At 41.9% G+C, this 16810-nt stretch overlaps 1 protein-coding gene across 3 annotated transcripts in view; it reads left to right on the plus strand.

Annotated features, from left to right (window-relative positions):
• kirrel1b (kirre like nephrin family adhesion molecule 1b) overlaps positions 1–16810 on the plus strand; it is a 76535-nt gene that overhangs the window by 52156 nt on the left and 7569 nt on the right. For 2 of the 3 annotated variants that reach the window (XR_008829194.1, XM_056391093.1), the window contains exons 5-14: positions 2636–2786; positions 3477–3582; positions 4376–4524; positions 5213–5340; positions 5807–5933; positions 7667–7767; positions 11892–12108; positions 13091–13198; positions 15113–15240; positions 15850–15960. Coding sequence is in view for 2 of the 3 variants with exons in the window: in XM_056391093.1 (XP_056247068.1) it covers positions 2636–2786; positions 3477–3582; positions 4376–4524; positions 5213–5340; positions 5807–5933; positions 7667–7767; positions 11892–12108; positions 13091–13198; positions 15113–15240; positions 15850–15960 (1326 nt within the window). In the remaining variant the exon portion in view is untranslated. The remainder of the gene's footprint in view (positions 1–2635; positions 2787–3476; positions 3583–4375; positions 4525–5212; positions 5341–5806; positions 5934–7666; positions 7768–11891; positions 12109–13090; positions 13199–15112; positions 15241–15849; positions 15961–16810) is intronic. The other variant, XM_056391094.1, reaches the window with a different exon arrangement.

The raw sequence follows: 16810 nt of genomic DNA on the forward strand, positions 1-16810 counted from the left end.
TAACTTCTCAGTGTGAGAACGCATCAGCTGCTCTGTTATAAGATGAAAGTCTCAACAGGCAACAAATAAAATGAAATGAAAGTAGGAGAAATGAAAAGAGCGATGTTGCTTTTAAGGCCAAAAGATGAGTGATGTATTTGAAAAGCAACATGTAAGCATGACATGAACACCTCTCCTTTATTGAATCGTTCATTTATCATAAGAGCTCAGATTTTAGGCTTCAAAGTGTTTGAGCACGATGACAGTGAGGGAGAATCATAGTGATCGTACCGTTTGGTTTCTCTTCATTTAAGAGGTTTTAAAAGTGGAGTAAAAGGGTTGGAATGAAACTTGATAACACCTGCAGATAACACCAATCCAATCGTCCATCTATTTAAACCAGCGGCCTCCTAAAGGTGGCTCACGAGCTACCGGCAGTTTTAGAGTAGCTCACACAAAGTTCTGAGAATAAAGTCTGTACAAACACAACACAACACGACTCAGTGAATCTACTCCAAATGCGATTTAATCAAACACACAGACATGCCCCCCCCCCGCTTCAACACCAAGTCATTATTTGTCAGTTTTCAGTCAAATGAGTTACTGTCAAGTTTGTTTACAACAGATCTGCCGTAGGCGACATGCAGTGATAGCAACTCTTCTGGATAACAGATATAAGGAAGATAAGATGATGAGAACAGATATAAACTAAACTTTTCCATCAAACAGGAAACATTATTTTTTTTTTTTTAAACCCATGTTTGTTTACATTTTGGAAAATGAAGTGTTCAGAATTATCTATTTTAAATTTCCTGTTTGTACCATTGGATGTATCTACTGACAACTTTCACTGGATTACTGACTAAGCTCGTTTTTTCTCTGATTTCTAATCATGTTTATGGACGTTTATTTGCAGTGGTGTTATTACGTGTGTGTGTGTTCAGGTCTGAGTGAATATAAGACATGACTCTCTCTCAGTCCCTCAGCTCTCGGAGTAAACGAGGTCGGAGACCCATGATTTAAACCGACGTTCTGATCTCAATCAGATCTTCATCTGATCAATCTTGACAGGCAGTATTTTTCATTCATGCTGTTTCTCAGTAGCCTTGCGTCTACATGTACAGTGTGTATAATCACACTCCTTCCAATAAGCGTTGTATCACTGTTGTCAACCGGGCTCGCACCTCAAGAGAAGAGAGGCACACGTGGATACAGAAATAGACATCAGTTACTTTCCACAGTTAATGGTTGTGACACAACTTGAAACAGAACATCCAAGACATTTTTAATTAACCCGCATGTCACAGATGCTTGCTCTCTCTTTCTCACACACACACACACACACACACACACACACACACACACACACACAGGAAGGAACTGTAAGTGACACTTGCACATTATCACTGTGATATATTTTGCATTCTTTTCTCCCACATTCACACTCATGTTCCCGTATACTCTCCTACACACATGAAATGATGCCTGCGAGCACACACACACACACACACACACACACACACACACACACACACACACACACACTGGCACTCGCACATCTTTGCTTTCATATGCAGCAACAAACACACTGACTCACACGCTCAAACACAGATGTTTTTACATCTCTTGCAGCCAGTTGCAGCCTGCCCCCTACACATGCTCATACATATTACATGCTGCACTTATGTTACCGTGTTACTGGCCACGCATTTACACTGCACTGAGAGCTCAACACACTTTTCTTGACAGGTTTTGTAGCTGCATCGCAAAACAACCCACCTCCTCAATCGAAGAAAACTGGATTTTATGTCCTCATTGTGCGGAAGACGATTTATAACTCATGTTTTTACGGCTGCAACTAAGGATTACTTTCATTATTGATCCACCTATCAATTATTTTCTGAGGGATGGATATTTTCCTAATACAGGCACCCTTTAATCTATAAATTGTCAAGAACTGTGAACTATGCCGACCCCAAAGATAATGTCTTTGAATTGCCTCCAAACCCAAATATATTCAATGTACACTGATATAAAAATGAGAAAAGCAGCAGAAATAGCCGATTAATCAATGAAATGTTTCAGCACTTCTGTCTTTCTCTTCAGCTTCCATATGAGTATTCAGCTCTCGTTTTTAAAATGCAAAGCCGGGTGTCATAATAAAACTGAAATGCTTGCATTAATTGAAAGTGGACAGTCACTCGCCTGCACTGTCATTAAACTTCTAACTTATAAGAAGAAAGTACAAAAACAAGAACATGGATTTCTATAAACTCTGTTTAAATTCACCTTTTCAGTTTCCTGTCTCTCTTCTCTTTCCCACTTATTCTTAAACCTTTGTTGTTGTTTTTTTCTATTTCTAACTCCAGATTGTTATTTCTGTTTGTATTTTATGTTGTTTCTCTTTATTTCTCCTGGCTCCATTAGTAACACTCCGATGTCTCTCTCCTCTCTCCTCCCCGTCCTCTCTCTTATTTCTCCCGTGATATTCCCTCTTCCCTCCTTTTTTTGTCCTTTTTGTCCTTTTCCTTCCACCGTGCTCCTCCTCTTCTTCTTTGATCTTTCTCTGTCGGTTCCCCTCCCTAAATTCTGCCCACCCCATCCTCTACCCGCACCCTCCTCTCCTCTCTCCTCCTCTCCTCTCTCTCTTGAACAGGAGGTGCTGCCAGACAGGAAGAGGGTGACGACCAGGAGCTACCTGCCCATTACACCGGTCGACACCGACAGTGGTTCCAACTTCACCTGTGTGGCCAGCAACCCGGCAGTGCCCATGGGCAAACGAGCCACCGTCACCCTCAATGTCCACCGTATGTTGGTCTTCCTCTTTCTCTCTGGTGCATATGGGGCTCGTGTGACTGAGGCTTGGCTATTTTTGTGTCGGCACATACCAAAATCACTCATTTTAATGCCCCGGCACTTGTCGCCTTCAAGTAATTAACAACAAAAATGACACATATGCTGTGTACATGAATTTACAGCCTCTATTTTCCACCATTCTCCAAACCTGGACTTGTTCCAGATTTGATTTAGCTGCTTGCGTTGTTTTTGGCACCGATTTCTAAGGCCAATAATTTTCACCTAAAGCAGTTCAGCGAGTTGATTTCCTTCAACTCGTGGAAAATACGAAACTTTTTTTTTTTTTTTGTGTGTTTAAAGGATTTCAGTCGTGTCCCTGAAGAAATAAGGAAGGATTGCTCACAGGAAAATTGTAGTTTGAATATTCAATCAAGAAGATTGATGTGTTTTTCCAACCTGGTGTAGTTGGTAATTACTGGGAGAATAACCGCAGTAACAGTAGATGTGGAATCAGTGCTGTGTCAGTAACGAAGGCCGTAGAGAAGCAGGGATTTTTATTGTGAAATTTATAGTTTGTGTGACTTATTTATGTGGGAAATCAATCATCAAGCTGCTCAGCGGTGGTGAAACGCAGCAGTCATTCACGCCATTGTTCACTTTATCTTTAGTTGTGCAATGAATATGCATCTTTCCCCGTGTAGATCCACCCACAGTGACGCTGTCCATCGAGCCTCGCTCTGTCCTGGAGGGCGAGAGAGTCACCTTCACCTGCCAGGCCACTGCCAACCCTCCTATCATGGGCTACAGGTAGGGATGAAGATTTACCAGAATTTAACTATTAAAAGAACAAATGCGCTTTAAAATCAGCACTACCTAACATAAACCAAAATATCTGTAACCATCTGTTTAACATTGTCGCAGCTTCATGTCCATTTCAACATGTGATGTGATGGACTTTGTCCCGCAGAGCAGCATGAGGAGGCAGACCGCGAGTCTGTGCCAATGAGTTTTCTAGTCTGCTTCCGTCCACCCTCTGGACGTGACCCTGAATAGAAATTTCTGCTTAGAGAACAGAATTGGTGAAAGTATTGAACATTTGCACAATTAAACTCTGACTTTTATCTAAAGTGACAGAAGTGAAGCAGTGAAATTGCTAAATGCGGGACTTTAACATGACAGTTTTAAACTGAGGTTTGAGACTCCAGCCCAGGGTCCCAGTGTGGGAGCACTGCCAGGTACTCGGGCGCTAAGCCTATTGAGTCTATATTAAAATGTCATCTAATGGCAGATGTGCAATACGGTTCTGTGATTTTGAGCTACATATCTGGCAAGATACAGTATGAAGAGAAATGTATTTTTTGCAGCCATTCCCTCAGGTTGTTACATGAAAATGTTATTTTAGTAGCTTTAATTGATAATATAAAAAACACTCATGTCTAATAATGGAAATCAAACATTTGGATAACCGCCAAAAGAGTATTTAAAAAAAAAAAAAAAGAAAGAAAAAAAGAAGCCATTATGCTTTTGGTATCTCCTGCTGACAAACTGACACAACAATTATTTTTGATGCTTAATAACGGTGATGCGTGCTCTCCGTCAGATGGGCTAAAGGTGGCGTGCTGCTGGAGGGGGCAAGGGAGAGCGTGTTCGTCACCACAGCCGATCACTCCTTCTTCACTGAGCCCGTGTCCTGTCAGGTGTTCAACGCTGTGGGAAACACCAACGTCAGCATCCTGGTGGACGTGCACTGTGAGTGTAAACACTCCCGAGCTGTTACTACACAGCATACGTGTGATTGTGATGTGTGATGTATGAGCACGTGATGATTAATGTGCTCTAGTTGAGAGTAATTTTTTCATTGTTCAACTCGTTGTCAAAGCCTATACATAAACAAAGTAAAGTAAATAACAATGAATATATAGAAAATAAGTGATAATAGATGCAATGAAAGTGTTAGTTGCTGAAAATGTTTAAATAAACCTTTCAATAAACGGAGAAACACACAGAATTATTAAAAGCAAAAAGTACATTTGTTTGCATTATAGTGAAGAGAATTAAAGAAGAAATAGTCCCCTGCAGTCCCTTGGCAAAATTGGTGCACTAAGTAAAATTATGCTACATGGCCATAAAAGCAAATAAGCATCTTTGTTAGAAAAAATGCAATTTTGGCAACGATTTACATGATTAAAAAGAAGAGTGGTGGGAAAAATGCAATGCTGAGGTCAATGACCTCTCAGATACAAATAGCCTTCATGTCTGAAATAAAACCTAGGGGTGTGTAGATCATATGATGTGCTTGTGTCTCCACTTTTCCTGTTTCAGTTTCAGTCATTTTTTCCTATCTGATGTCGGTTTTGTAGCCGACTCACTGATCAGCCGTTGTCCCTCAACATTTGTCTGCGTACAGCGGTTTTAATTGTCTTGCTGTCTCTGTCAGTCGGCCCGATACTGGTGGTGGAGCCCCGGCCGGTCACAGTGGATGTGGACTCTGACGTCACTCTTAACTGCAAGTGGTCTGGAAACCCTCCTCTCACCCTCACCTGGACCAAAAAGGGCTCCAGCATGGTAAGAACCCCCCCCACCTTTTGAGGTTTTTCATTCATTAAAATATCATATATCTTTTTATGTGTATACAGGAAAGGAGAGAAAGTCAGAGCGCCAGATACTAGGGTAAAGCCCAACCCCTGGAACTATAACCAAATCCTCCAGAAAACCCCCACTCCCTGCCCATATTAATGTCTAAGACCCAGACCTCATAAATGTTTGCTCAGTTGTAAAGCAGACGGTTAGTAGTGAGACTCCGTCTTCATATCTTAAATCTTTAATTCATGCCTAACAAGTTAAGAAAGGCTCCAGGAAAAAAACTAATGGAGCCTGCTGAGTAAATCAACATGTTTTATGAATTAAATATAGATCTCCCTCCCTCCCTCTTCTTAACATCTCTTCCCTTCTGTCTGTCTCCACTCTCCACCTCACAAATCTACTATCCTGCTCCTTATGCACACTTATCTACTTATTTATGTGTGTCCAGGTGCTCAGCAACAACAACCAGCTGTATTTGAAGTCAGTGAGCCAGGCTGACGCAGGCCAGTATGTCTGCAAGGCCATCGTACCCCGGATTGGAGTGGGAGAGACTGAGGTTACGCTCACTGTCAATGGTCAGTTACTTACTCTGCTGTTAATAACACTGCTGATATTAGCAAAAAAAATGTATAAAATGTGTAAAGCAGATCTGCCTGTGCACAGAAAAAAAGTCTTGTTTCCAAACACGGAGGAATATTAAACCACAAAGACCGCCGTGATGTGTTTGTTTGATCTGGAATCTGTAATCATGCGTGTCTCTGCACCTCTCTGACAGCGGACGCCACTGAACGCACAGAATGTAGCACCGTCTAAAATAATGTCGACCTGGCTTGATTCATTCCAGCCCGGGTCGAAAACCAAACCCAGGAGCTAATTTTTCAGCCCTAGACAGGCTCAGAGCCAATATTTCAATGCCAAAACCTTCTCCCAGCACGACCAACAATTGCTTAATAAATCAAAACTGATTCACCAAGAACACAATGACGAAAAACGAGTTCAAATACTCCTTAAATCTTCTCCGGCTGACAGAGTGCCTGGTCAAACCAGAGGGGAGGACGGCGACATTCATCGGCACGTCCTTGCAAAATATGAAGTGCTGAAAGCTCGGTGACCTGTAGTGACCGCCCACGCACTCATTCACTGACCAGACAATACGTTAACACAGCTAATTAAAAGGAAACTCTTCGCACCATCCATTGCTTTCTCTCGACTGGCTGCAAACCGCGTCGCATCGGTTTTTATGGAGCCAGTTGTTTCTCGAGCAGAGCAACACAGCTGATATGATAGCGTCCTCCATTTTGGACATCCAAACTGTGTTTATGCTGTATGTAACTCGACACAAGGGGTTAACTGTTGTCCCGCAATGGATGCACAAGTTTTCATTTGTAGTTCAACATCAGATTTCCGCCCCCCGTTGATATCCGTGCAATATCCCTACAACACGAGCAACAGTAGTGTAAACACGAGCCCGCAGGTCGTCTCTGCCAGCAGCTTCTCATGTTATGTTTTATCGGAAGCGGCCGGAGTAATTATAAGTAGTTTTTGTGCCTAAACCCAAACAGTGGCCGCTCCATGAGTTTAGCTGCATGGTTATTATTGTAACCAGGGTCCGATACGCCGCTAGCTGTCCTCATCTCCAACCCCCACCCCCCTTCTGTAGCTAAATGTTTTAAGAGGCGCGCATCAGCTACGACAGCCTACGGTCTATCTTATGTGCATAAGCTCTGAGTGTTAACACATCTATAAATCCAACCTCACTGTCAGTTTGTAATTCGTAAATTGAGCTCCAAACACAGACACTGAAAAGCTTGAACTGATGTTATAAACGTTGGTGCGACCGAGAGGAGAAACCAGACAAATTCACAACTTTCAAAGGTTCTCCTCGACCCCTCACGTTTCCCCATGAGGCGAAGACGGTGAACTAACACATCAACCTTTACATGTCCAGCACATTCGCTGCCAACGCAACATCACGCTCCCTCCACTTTGCCCCATTCGGGCCTGCAGTTTATGAGTGGAAAACGTGCCCATCGTGTTCCTCGTAAAGCAGTCGTTTTTGTGCCAAGAACTGGAGCAAATGTTTTAATAATCATCGCCTGGTGCTTCACATTATCAGATACAGTTTATATGAAATCCTTTTCTATCGTCTCGCTGGGGGTCACGTGTTTACAGCAGTTTCTGCACATTAATGTGGAAATGATTTGTGATTTTGGATTTGTCCTTCCAAACCTTTCTAAATGAAATGTCTGGGTTTGTTTGCAGTAATCCTGCCTCTGTCTCTCTGCCCCGTCCTATCTCACTCGCTCAGGTCCCCCCATCATCTCCAGTGATCCGGTCCAATACGCTGTCAGAGGGGAGAGAGGCGAGATCAAGTGTTACATCGCCAGCACACCCCCGCCTGATAAGATTGTAAGTCCATCCTTGGAAGTTGTAATTTGCTGCAGAGGTGCTCGACCTCTTCAGATTGCATCTGCCTCAAACAGAATCCTGATCACAACAACTCTTAGTCCACCCTGAAAACAGAATGATTTTCTACTTTCTCTTCTTTTCGGCCCGTGTTACTCACCAAACGGTGGGTAACAAGTGCCATTGTTCTCCAGCTGTGTCACGGCTACGTGGGAACGATGTGTTCCTCCTCTGTGGTGGAAGGTGTGACTCATCGAAAGCAGCTGCTGTTGAAATGAAAGCGGGGACACGCAGCACTGTACACATGTTCCACAGTTAAGCAGATAAGATTCAAGAAATCATGATAATTGAAGTATTTTGGAAGTGTTTAGTGTTTGACAGCCTAGAGTGAGCACATCAAATAGTATTTCCAAATATGAAAAAGAAAAAAAAAAAAAAATCAAATAGTAGAAATCCCATATACCAATATACTATTTACCAGCTCATCTGTGACTCAAGTCCAACAAATCCCAGCCAAATGTCTTTGCAGTTTTGAGATATCGCCCCTCATTTTTTTATTTGTCGAGATGTCTTTTATTTTTTTCTGCTCCTATAAGCTGTGTCGCAACTCAGCTCTGGGACAACAGTGGATCTCAGCCGTACAGTGTTGTGAGATGTGCTCAAACACCCCCTTTGTCTTTCCCCTCCGACAGATTGGATGGCCTTGGGATGGAATTGTTGGACAGTATTTTTTCACCTACGAGAAAAAGGAATTGGCCGCCGTGAATCCGTGGCTGCACATGTGAAGACAATGTGATTGTGTGGAATTGTTTAGTCTTGCTCATCACTTTTAGTGATCCATGTAGACCTTTCTGCTAATTTGTCACAGTCGCCAGAGTTCCTGCAGCCACAGCTGCAGCACGTGACTGACTCAGGCTCGTGGAGCCAGACAGCCCTTTGTAGCTGATAGTGAACATACCGAGGTTCAGCACAAATACATGGGTATATTTTATATATTTTATGTATCTTTTTCAAAACATAATTTTATGTTTTTTCAAATTAGCTGATCTACGTTTCTAGGTTCCCCCCTGGAGTAAATGCATCCCCCTTACTCTCCCTGGTACCTAATCCAAAAATGGGCAAAGAGGTGGGGGGTGTGTGGAAGCAGAGACTCCGGTGCATGCTGGTCCGTGGCAAAGCATACGCTCACCCACCTGTCACGCAAAGTGGCGCGCCCTCAATCATGCATTGATTTAAGCCTCAATAAAATTTAAACAAGTGAGTTGTATATGAATTAACCTCCCGTACAGTTGTCATGAAGGAGGAAATTAGCCATAGAGACAATAACCGTTTTTGTTTTAGGCTGTAAACATGTTTATTTCTGCTGTAAAGTTGGGCATTTTAACATGGGAGTCTGTGGAGATTGACTCGTTTTTGTATCCAGCCTCAAATGGTCATTTGAAGAACTGCGGTCTCTGGTACGTCCATGTTGGCTTCATTGTTCAGCCTCGGAGGTTGCCGCTTGGTTAGAAATCACTGTTACAAGACGTACCAGTGATATTAATCACTCTGCCACTGGAACCAATCATTTTGCTGTCCTTTAAAGCCGGTCTAGAGAAGTGTATCTCAGCCTTTTTGACTTATAACCCCTTAAAACAAATCAATGTCTACCAGTTCCGTCAAAGATGAATTCTTCTTCTTCATATCGTTTTATTAGACTAATTTTAAGAGCTCTTAAGATGTAAAATTATCCACTTAATACACCAGAATTGATGAATAATTTCATTTGTTTAGTGGAAATATGTTTTTTTCCCCCTGCTTTCCCGTCCTGTTAATCTTCTTGTGACCCCTCAGATGTGTTGACCCCTTGGGGGGGTACCAGCCCACTGGTTGGGAACAGCTGGTCTAGAGGTTAGAGAGATCTGTTTGTGAATGATTTGTATCAGTCAGTTGTAACATTTTCTCTCACTGAAACAAATTTTGTCAAGTTGCCTTTGAATGACACCATCACCCACAGCTCCCCCGCTGTGCTGTGGGTTAAAGGTGCTCGTCCGAGCCAAACAAGAAACACTTTTGAGTCATTTTTAGCAGCACTGTCTAAATTTACGAAATCGTCGAGACAAAACGTATATATGACATTAGAATACATTGAAAGACGGTACAATCACGTAGAATTGGACATATGGAGGCTTTAAGACCTCTGATATTAAGAGTCACTGAGTTATGGTCACCATGACGGAGTCAGTGTAGCACCCAGACTGTATTGATTTTAGTGTGAATTGGACCTACCAGCTAAAACCTTTCCAATCCAGTGATCCCTTTCAAAGTGGTGGCCATCTTTTCTATAAAAGAAATCTTTCACAGAGATTGCCTTAGCAGCAAATTGTAATGGAATATCCTCCTGAATGTGCCACAACTGCAGAACTCTTTGCTGTTTTTTTTCATTCCTGCCTTTTGCTAAAGTCGCTGAGTGCAATGCTTGATCAAACTACAGTTTAATATGAAGTGTCTGCGTGTTATATAGGTTACAAAATGAGCAGTATGGCTTGTGGATATAAACCTTTAAAAAGCAAAATACCAGAATGCTCACAAATCACAAGAAGAGGCCGAAAAATGGAAATAAATTCAGTAATGACATTTGAGTTTGAAGGCTAGAACGAGCGAGAGAGAGAGAGAGGGAGAGAGTGTGGGGGTGAAATAGATTGAAATGAGAGAGGCATGAGATGGAGGGAGAGTAAAAATCTGTACCTTTCAGCGTCAATTATCCAATTGTGCAGTGCCAACATGACAGAAATCAGAGCTTTTAGGAAGCTTCAGCCCCCCGCTGCACTGGCAGGGAGCTCAGAGCGTATAATGTGGTGCGACATTATAGTCTCGGCTTAATGCAGAGACACAAGGACTTATAAAATATGGAGTGTGTGTGTGTGTGTGTGCGTGTGTGTGCGTGTGTGTGTGCGTGTGCCCATGTGTCTACAGTGTGAGTGTGTGTGTGTGAAAAGAGGAAACGAGAGATTGAGAAACAGAAACCAAAAGACAGACAGTGGTGGTGCAAGAAAATTATTGTGTGAAAGAGCGATAAAGAAAGAGGGGGGGGGGCAGAAAAAGACGCATTATGCAAGATTGTCAGAGTAAAAAAAAAAATGAGGCAGAAGATTTGGGGGCTTTTTTTTTTTTTTTTTTATAAAAAAAAACTCCCTCACCAAGTCTTGATCACATACAAAGCAGGTTAAAAGGTACATTAGCCCAACATATGGGCCTATGTATATTTGATATCGTCATGCTCCATATTTAATATCCTCAAATTTCTACCTCAGCAGATTTTAAGTAGAAAAACCTGCTTGAGTTTTTATCACTCGTGTACACTTGCTGCACTCTGCGTGTGTGTGTATGTGTTTGTGTGTTGGTGTGTGTTGTGTGTGTGTCTGTTGTGGTTGATTTGTTATTTCCTCCCCAGCCTGAAAAAGTTTCTCCAAACATTTTAATTAGGCCTATACTGCACCAGGAGAAAAAAAAAAAAACTAGTTACCAAGGTGTGAGAATATAATTTGTTTTGCTTAAAATATATTTCCTGCCCAGACTCGCTTCAGTCTCTCTTAACCTTTCTTAACACCAGCCCATCTGTTGGCGGAATGTTTACTTGTGACTCTGTGTGTGTGTGTGTGTGTGTGTGTGTGTGTGTGTGTGTGTGTGTGTGTGTGTGTGTGTGTGTGTGTGGGTCTATTGTGGTTAATACTATTTAAGATAAGATAAAATGAAATTAGCATTATTGATGCCTCAGGGCAAATTGGGCGATTGCAGAAGTAAGGAGCAGAGTTTAGATAAAAATCCATATTAAACATATTGGAGATTGCATCTTCATCACACTTATACAGAGCTCCTTGTCGGCTTGAAGGACATCCTGCTGTGTTTATCATGAACAGAGTTACAGATGTTTTGGTGGACAGATGTGACAAGCCTTTGCTCTTATCTTAATCTTAAACTGAAGCACACCTGCTTTTCGAATCGAGCCAACACAAGAGTGAGCGCTGACTACAAAATGTGTTGTGGTGGCCTGTAGTAGTACAGAGTGTATTGATAGTCCCGCCCTCCTTTCTCTCTGCTGGTCAAGGATTAGAAGCTAAACGAACCCTCTATATTGTGTGTCTCAGGTGTGGGCATGGAAGGAGAATGTGTGGGAGAAGGAGAAGGGCACCCTGATGGAGAGGTACACCGTGGAGCAGAGTAAACCTCCCACCCAGGGCGGGGCCGTTCTCTCCACGCTCACCATCAACAACGTCATGGAGTCTGACTTCCACTCGCCGTACAACTGCACCGCCTGGAACTCCTTCGGCCCCGGCACCATGATCATCACCCTAGAGGAGACAGGTATGTTATAGTTTGTATCATGTCAACACAAAGGTGGCAATGTGCATGCCAGTAAATGAGTGGAAGAAAGCTGCCCATGTAAAGAATGCAGCATTTTAAAACATCAAAGAAAGTTCTGTAACACACACACAACGCTTTTTGTTAGACCCTAAAGATACCATGTGGAGTCTGACCATATGTGCAATATGTTTCATTTGGATTTTTTTTTTTTTGGACAGGTGATGCAATGCGCAGTCCTGCCTGCAGTCTCACAGTACTCACAGTAGTGTTGTACACATGGTGGCCGTAAAGAGCCAAGAAAGGTAGCAATGTGCAAGCAAAATGCAGGGAAGAAGATAACTCGTACATAAAGCCAATGCACATTTCAAGATATAAAGAAAAAATAGTTTTATTGGGAAGTAAAGGAATTCAAAATGTTAAGCTTTAAGTACACATAAAGTGCGTTTTTATTGTGAAAATTGTGTTTGTTTACAATGAAAACTCCACAGGGTTCCTTTAATGTCCTCTTCTCTGTCGTACGAACTGAAGTGCCCCTGAGCAAGATTATTAAGCGGTGGCATCAGCTGGAGGACAGAGAATAGATAATAGTGTTGTTAGTCCATTCTGGATTGTTACACATTTTATTTGGAGAGCTGGGTATGTCACATTACATCGAGAAAATGATTTCTTCATGCTCTGTCAGTCTTATCTGACTCTTATTCTTTCAGCTGTCAGATTTCGCAGGCTTCAGAAAATCTTCGAGAGAGAGAAAGAGGAGAGAGAGAGAGAAGGAGCTTGGATTTGTCTTTATGTGTACTAACAGTGTTTTTATCCCTTGTCAGACTCGCACGCTTTATCAACATAACCAGCCCTCAGAGATTCAATATTAAGGACACAACAGGATTTGTGCTTAAATGACACAACATCCATGCAGGTTTTTAGTAACAATGAGGCAGCAGCTGTCCCTCAACCCCGACCCTCTTTCTGCTCGTGTTTGTTTCAGATATTGTTCCAGTGGGAATTATCGCCGGTGGTACGGTGGGCTCCTCCATTCTGCTGCTTATGTTTCTACTGGCACTCGCCTTCTTCCTCTACCGCCAACGCAAAGGCAGTGAGTGCACACAGTGGTTCTTTAATGTGTCTGGGCGCGCGCACGTGTGTGTGTGTGTGCGTGTGTGTGTGTGTGTAGGTGCTCGCACACACTTACTGTATGTGTCTATCAGTCTTTCTTTCATCCACTCTCCCTATCTGTCATTCTGCCTTTCCACGAAGAAAGGAACATATGCCAGCCGTATAGCATTTTATTCAAATGAGATTAATGAATATTCATATAATAACGCAAACTGCCTTAAAAACGCCTACTGTATATTTCCGTTTTCATTCAGCTGATATGGAATTGTGTGATTATGTTTTAAATAAACAGTTTTTGTATGCCGCAAAGTACATAAACAACAGAACAGAAAACAAGAGCATTTAAAGGTGAATAGTATTTAAACTATGAATTCCTATATGTTTTTTCTACAGCCGACGGCAATCAAATTAGAATTTGAGAGCACAAACCGCACTTGTGCAAACCAGAGAGCACATACAGAGCATATCGTGTCTTCTTGTTGTGTCATTTTCAGCCGTGCTCCATAGCAAATAAAGAGTTGGGAAAGACAATGAAGGTGACTGGCACATTCCCAGGAGGGATTTTCTGGGGATAAGAGTATATTTTCTGGTTCAGAGCTGATAACACCACTACAGAAAAGATATCGTTTGAAAATAGAAACTCAAACAAACATCGTTGTGGCTCCAGATAAAGCATTCTGTCATTTGTGGTGTATGATGCAGCTCAAGACTTCACAGATCTCAATCTTTACTTTTGAGGTTTTCTTGCTGTGGAGGAGAGCTGCTCGTGTTCACGAACATTGACTGTTAGGAGTCGTGTGAATTAAAACTGAGCAGTGCTGTGTTTAACATAGAAATATACTGTACCTGGTTTATTGGCCTAAAATCAGAATTTTTTGCTGTAATACATATCTCACCCAGCAAACCAAACTAACACTGTAGTTTAATCTCTAAATGTGCATATTTAACCTAATATGCTCAATCCAGACTTGAGCCATGTTGGAAGTGTTACAGTAATATTATGAGACCCAACTGAAGAAGGTTTATGTGCAGTAACAAGCTCTATGTCTGTGAGGGATTTAAAATGGAGTATATTTACCATTTGCCCAGAATTTATTTTCTATTTTTCTGTTGTATCTAGACAAACCAGGTTAGCTAAATCCTCTCACGACATGCTGCACCACCAGAAACTAAGTGTGTAAACAGTGAGGAGTCCACATAAAATATTCTCTAAGATTTTTGAGGATAAAGACCTTTTCTTTGCATATGAGACAAAATGGCCTGATGCAGTTAAAGGCCCTATATGTAGATTTTTCAAATGTGATGAAAGCATCTCACAGTTTTTTCTGATGGCAAAAAAATTGTCCAATTCTATTTATTTGAAACTACCACTAGAAGTTGCTGAAGTCACAAATTTTAAAATCATAACATAGGCGCTTTAAATTGTGTACAATTTCATGTGAAGGGCAATGCCTCATTTTCATACAAAATACAGTAAAATAAAATCAACAGTAAATATCACATTTACTGGCAGAAAGATCTGTTTCAAACTCTTCATCTTCACCATTTTCCTCATAACAGCCCCTAAGAAAGAAATCAATGCCAAAGGAACATGCAGTTTTCTCACTTCATTGTGGTGGATACTGACGTCCTCAAAATTCAAACCATCACCTCTCTCTGCCTTTCGCGGCTGCCAGCATACCAAATTGCTCAATGCACCATTATCAAAAGAGAGAAAATAAGACAAACAAGGCAAATAATGGCCCAGACAAGTCAGACAAAACAGCATTAAACAGAATCAAGTGTTTTTACTGTTAGTTTTTGTTGCTTTTTTTTCAACCAGACTGTTAACTAAATCAATGAATTATCTTGACGTTGACCCAGAATATGACTGGAGGTTGTGTTCTTGTTCCAGGTCGCCGGGGTGTCACACTCGGTAAACCAGACATCAAGGTAGAAACGGTTAACAAAGAGACCCACAGCCTGGAGGAGGAGGCGACAAATGTCTCTACAGCAACCCGGATGGTCAAGGCCATGTACTCTGTGAGTAGATCCTCATCTGAGTCACCGGGGGCCGTGGAGAGGAGGCGTATGGGTCAATGGCCTTAAATGTAAAGATACACCAACACAAAGGGCGGCATGGCAGGAGAGGCAGCTATGCACGCACGCACACACATGCACACACATGCACACACAGTAAAACAGACACACATGCACGAGGCCTGCCTGTAACACACTTTAAGTACACGCACACACACACACACACAAAGAGGCAGATTCTCACACATCATACATACAGAAATACAAAGTAGACAGGAGGCATCTTGCAGATACGCACCCAACGCAAATTAAACTGATATTATTCTCACGCAACATTAATACAAACACACACACACACTCACTTTAACGCCATGTTTCTTTTAGAAACCCTGGAAGTCCTGGAGAATCTAATCGACGAGGCTCCTTTGGTGCGGTTTTCAAGCTCGGCCCGAAACTTTTTTTCTTTTCCAACAACTAAGCGTTTCTCGTCTTCCACTCTCTTGGGATGAAAAACCTGAAACTCTGTTTTCCTCTCCCCTCCCTCTCTTCCTCCTTCTTTCCTTTCTTACCCTCCCTCTTTCCGTGTGTGTGTTTCGTTGTTTGATGGTTTAGTTTCTGCCCTCTGTTTCCCTCTCTCCCTCCACTCAGCCATTCAAAGACGATATGGACCTGAAGCAGGACGTCCGGAGCGAGAGCGACACCCGCGAGGAGTACGAGCTCAAGGTGAATTGGCTGGCTGCCCACAGAGACATTTTAGCATTTTGACATCGGATTTTTTTTCCCGCAGCACCTTAAAGATTTTATCCTGCATGGCGCACAGACATATCGCATGCCATGAACTATGTGGTCATATCCATCATTACGTGCTGATTACCAGTTGCAATTTTTCCTCAGGTTTGGCATTTTCACTGGAGGTAAAAGCCTTACTTTCATTTTTTTTTTAAAAAAACATTTTTTTCATAAACTGTGCCTCTGAAGTTCCCAAATAAACAGATGTTAGTGATGATAATCCCCCAGTTTGGTGTCTGTAAGATTAAGGCTAAAATCTCCTTTTAATCTCAAAACCGTGTGTCCTTTAATTCTCACTTTCACAAGCTAATTAATCAAAAGGAGCAAAACAAACTACTTCAAACATTCATGTTGCGAATGTGCCCTAATAGAACTCTTATTCCAGAGTTAGCTGTTACACATATGAGCTCTCACCTTGCGCTGGAAACCCAGTTTATCCTGGTAAAGTGAAGTTGTATCATAATGTGTTGTGTTCATGCACATACGCTGCGCTGCATCATTCACACATCATTACATTTTTGGACATAGCATGAACACACCAACCAAATACACCCACATCATCAAGCATATCAGCGTACAATGTGACAATATACAGTACATAAAATATGAGCAGTGTGTAGTATTATATAATAGGGGATGTGATAAAAGTCACTTTGTTGTAGCAACTTAAGCTGGCTGAGTCTGTATGTTTTTTTTTCTTTCTTTTATCAGAGAGATTATCCTTAAAGGTCCCATATAGTATAAAGGGAGATTTCCATGTGTTGTGTGATTATAAAGCAGGTCA

Source organism: Seriola aureovittata, chromosome 12, assembly GCF_021018895.1.
Source record: "Seriola aureovittata isolate HTS-2021-v1 ecotype China chromosome 12, ASM2101889v1, whole genome shotgun sequence".
In the NCBI taxonomy this organism is placed as follows: domain Eukaryota; kingdom Metazoa; phylum Chordata; class Actinopteri; order Carangiformes; family Carangidae; genus Seriola; species Seriola aureovittata.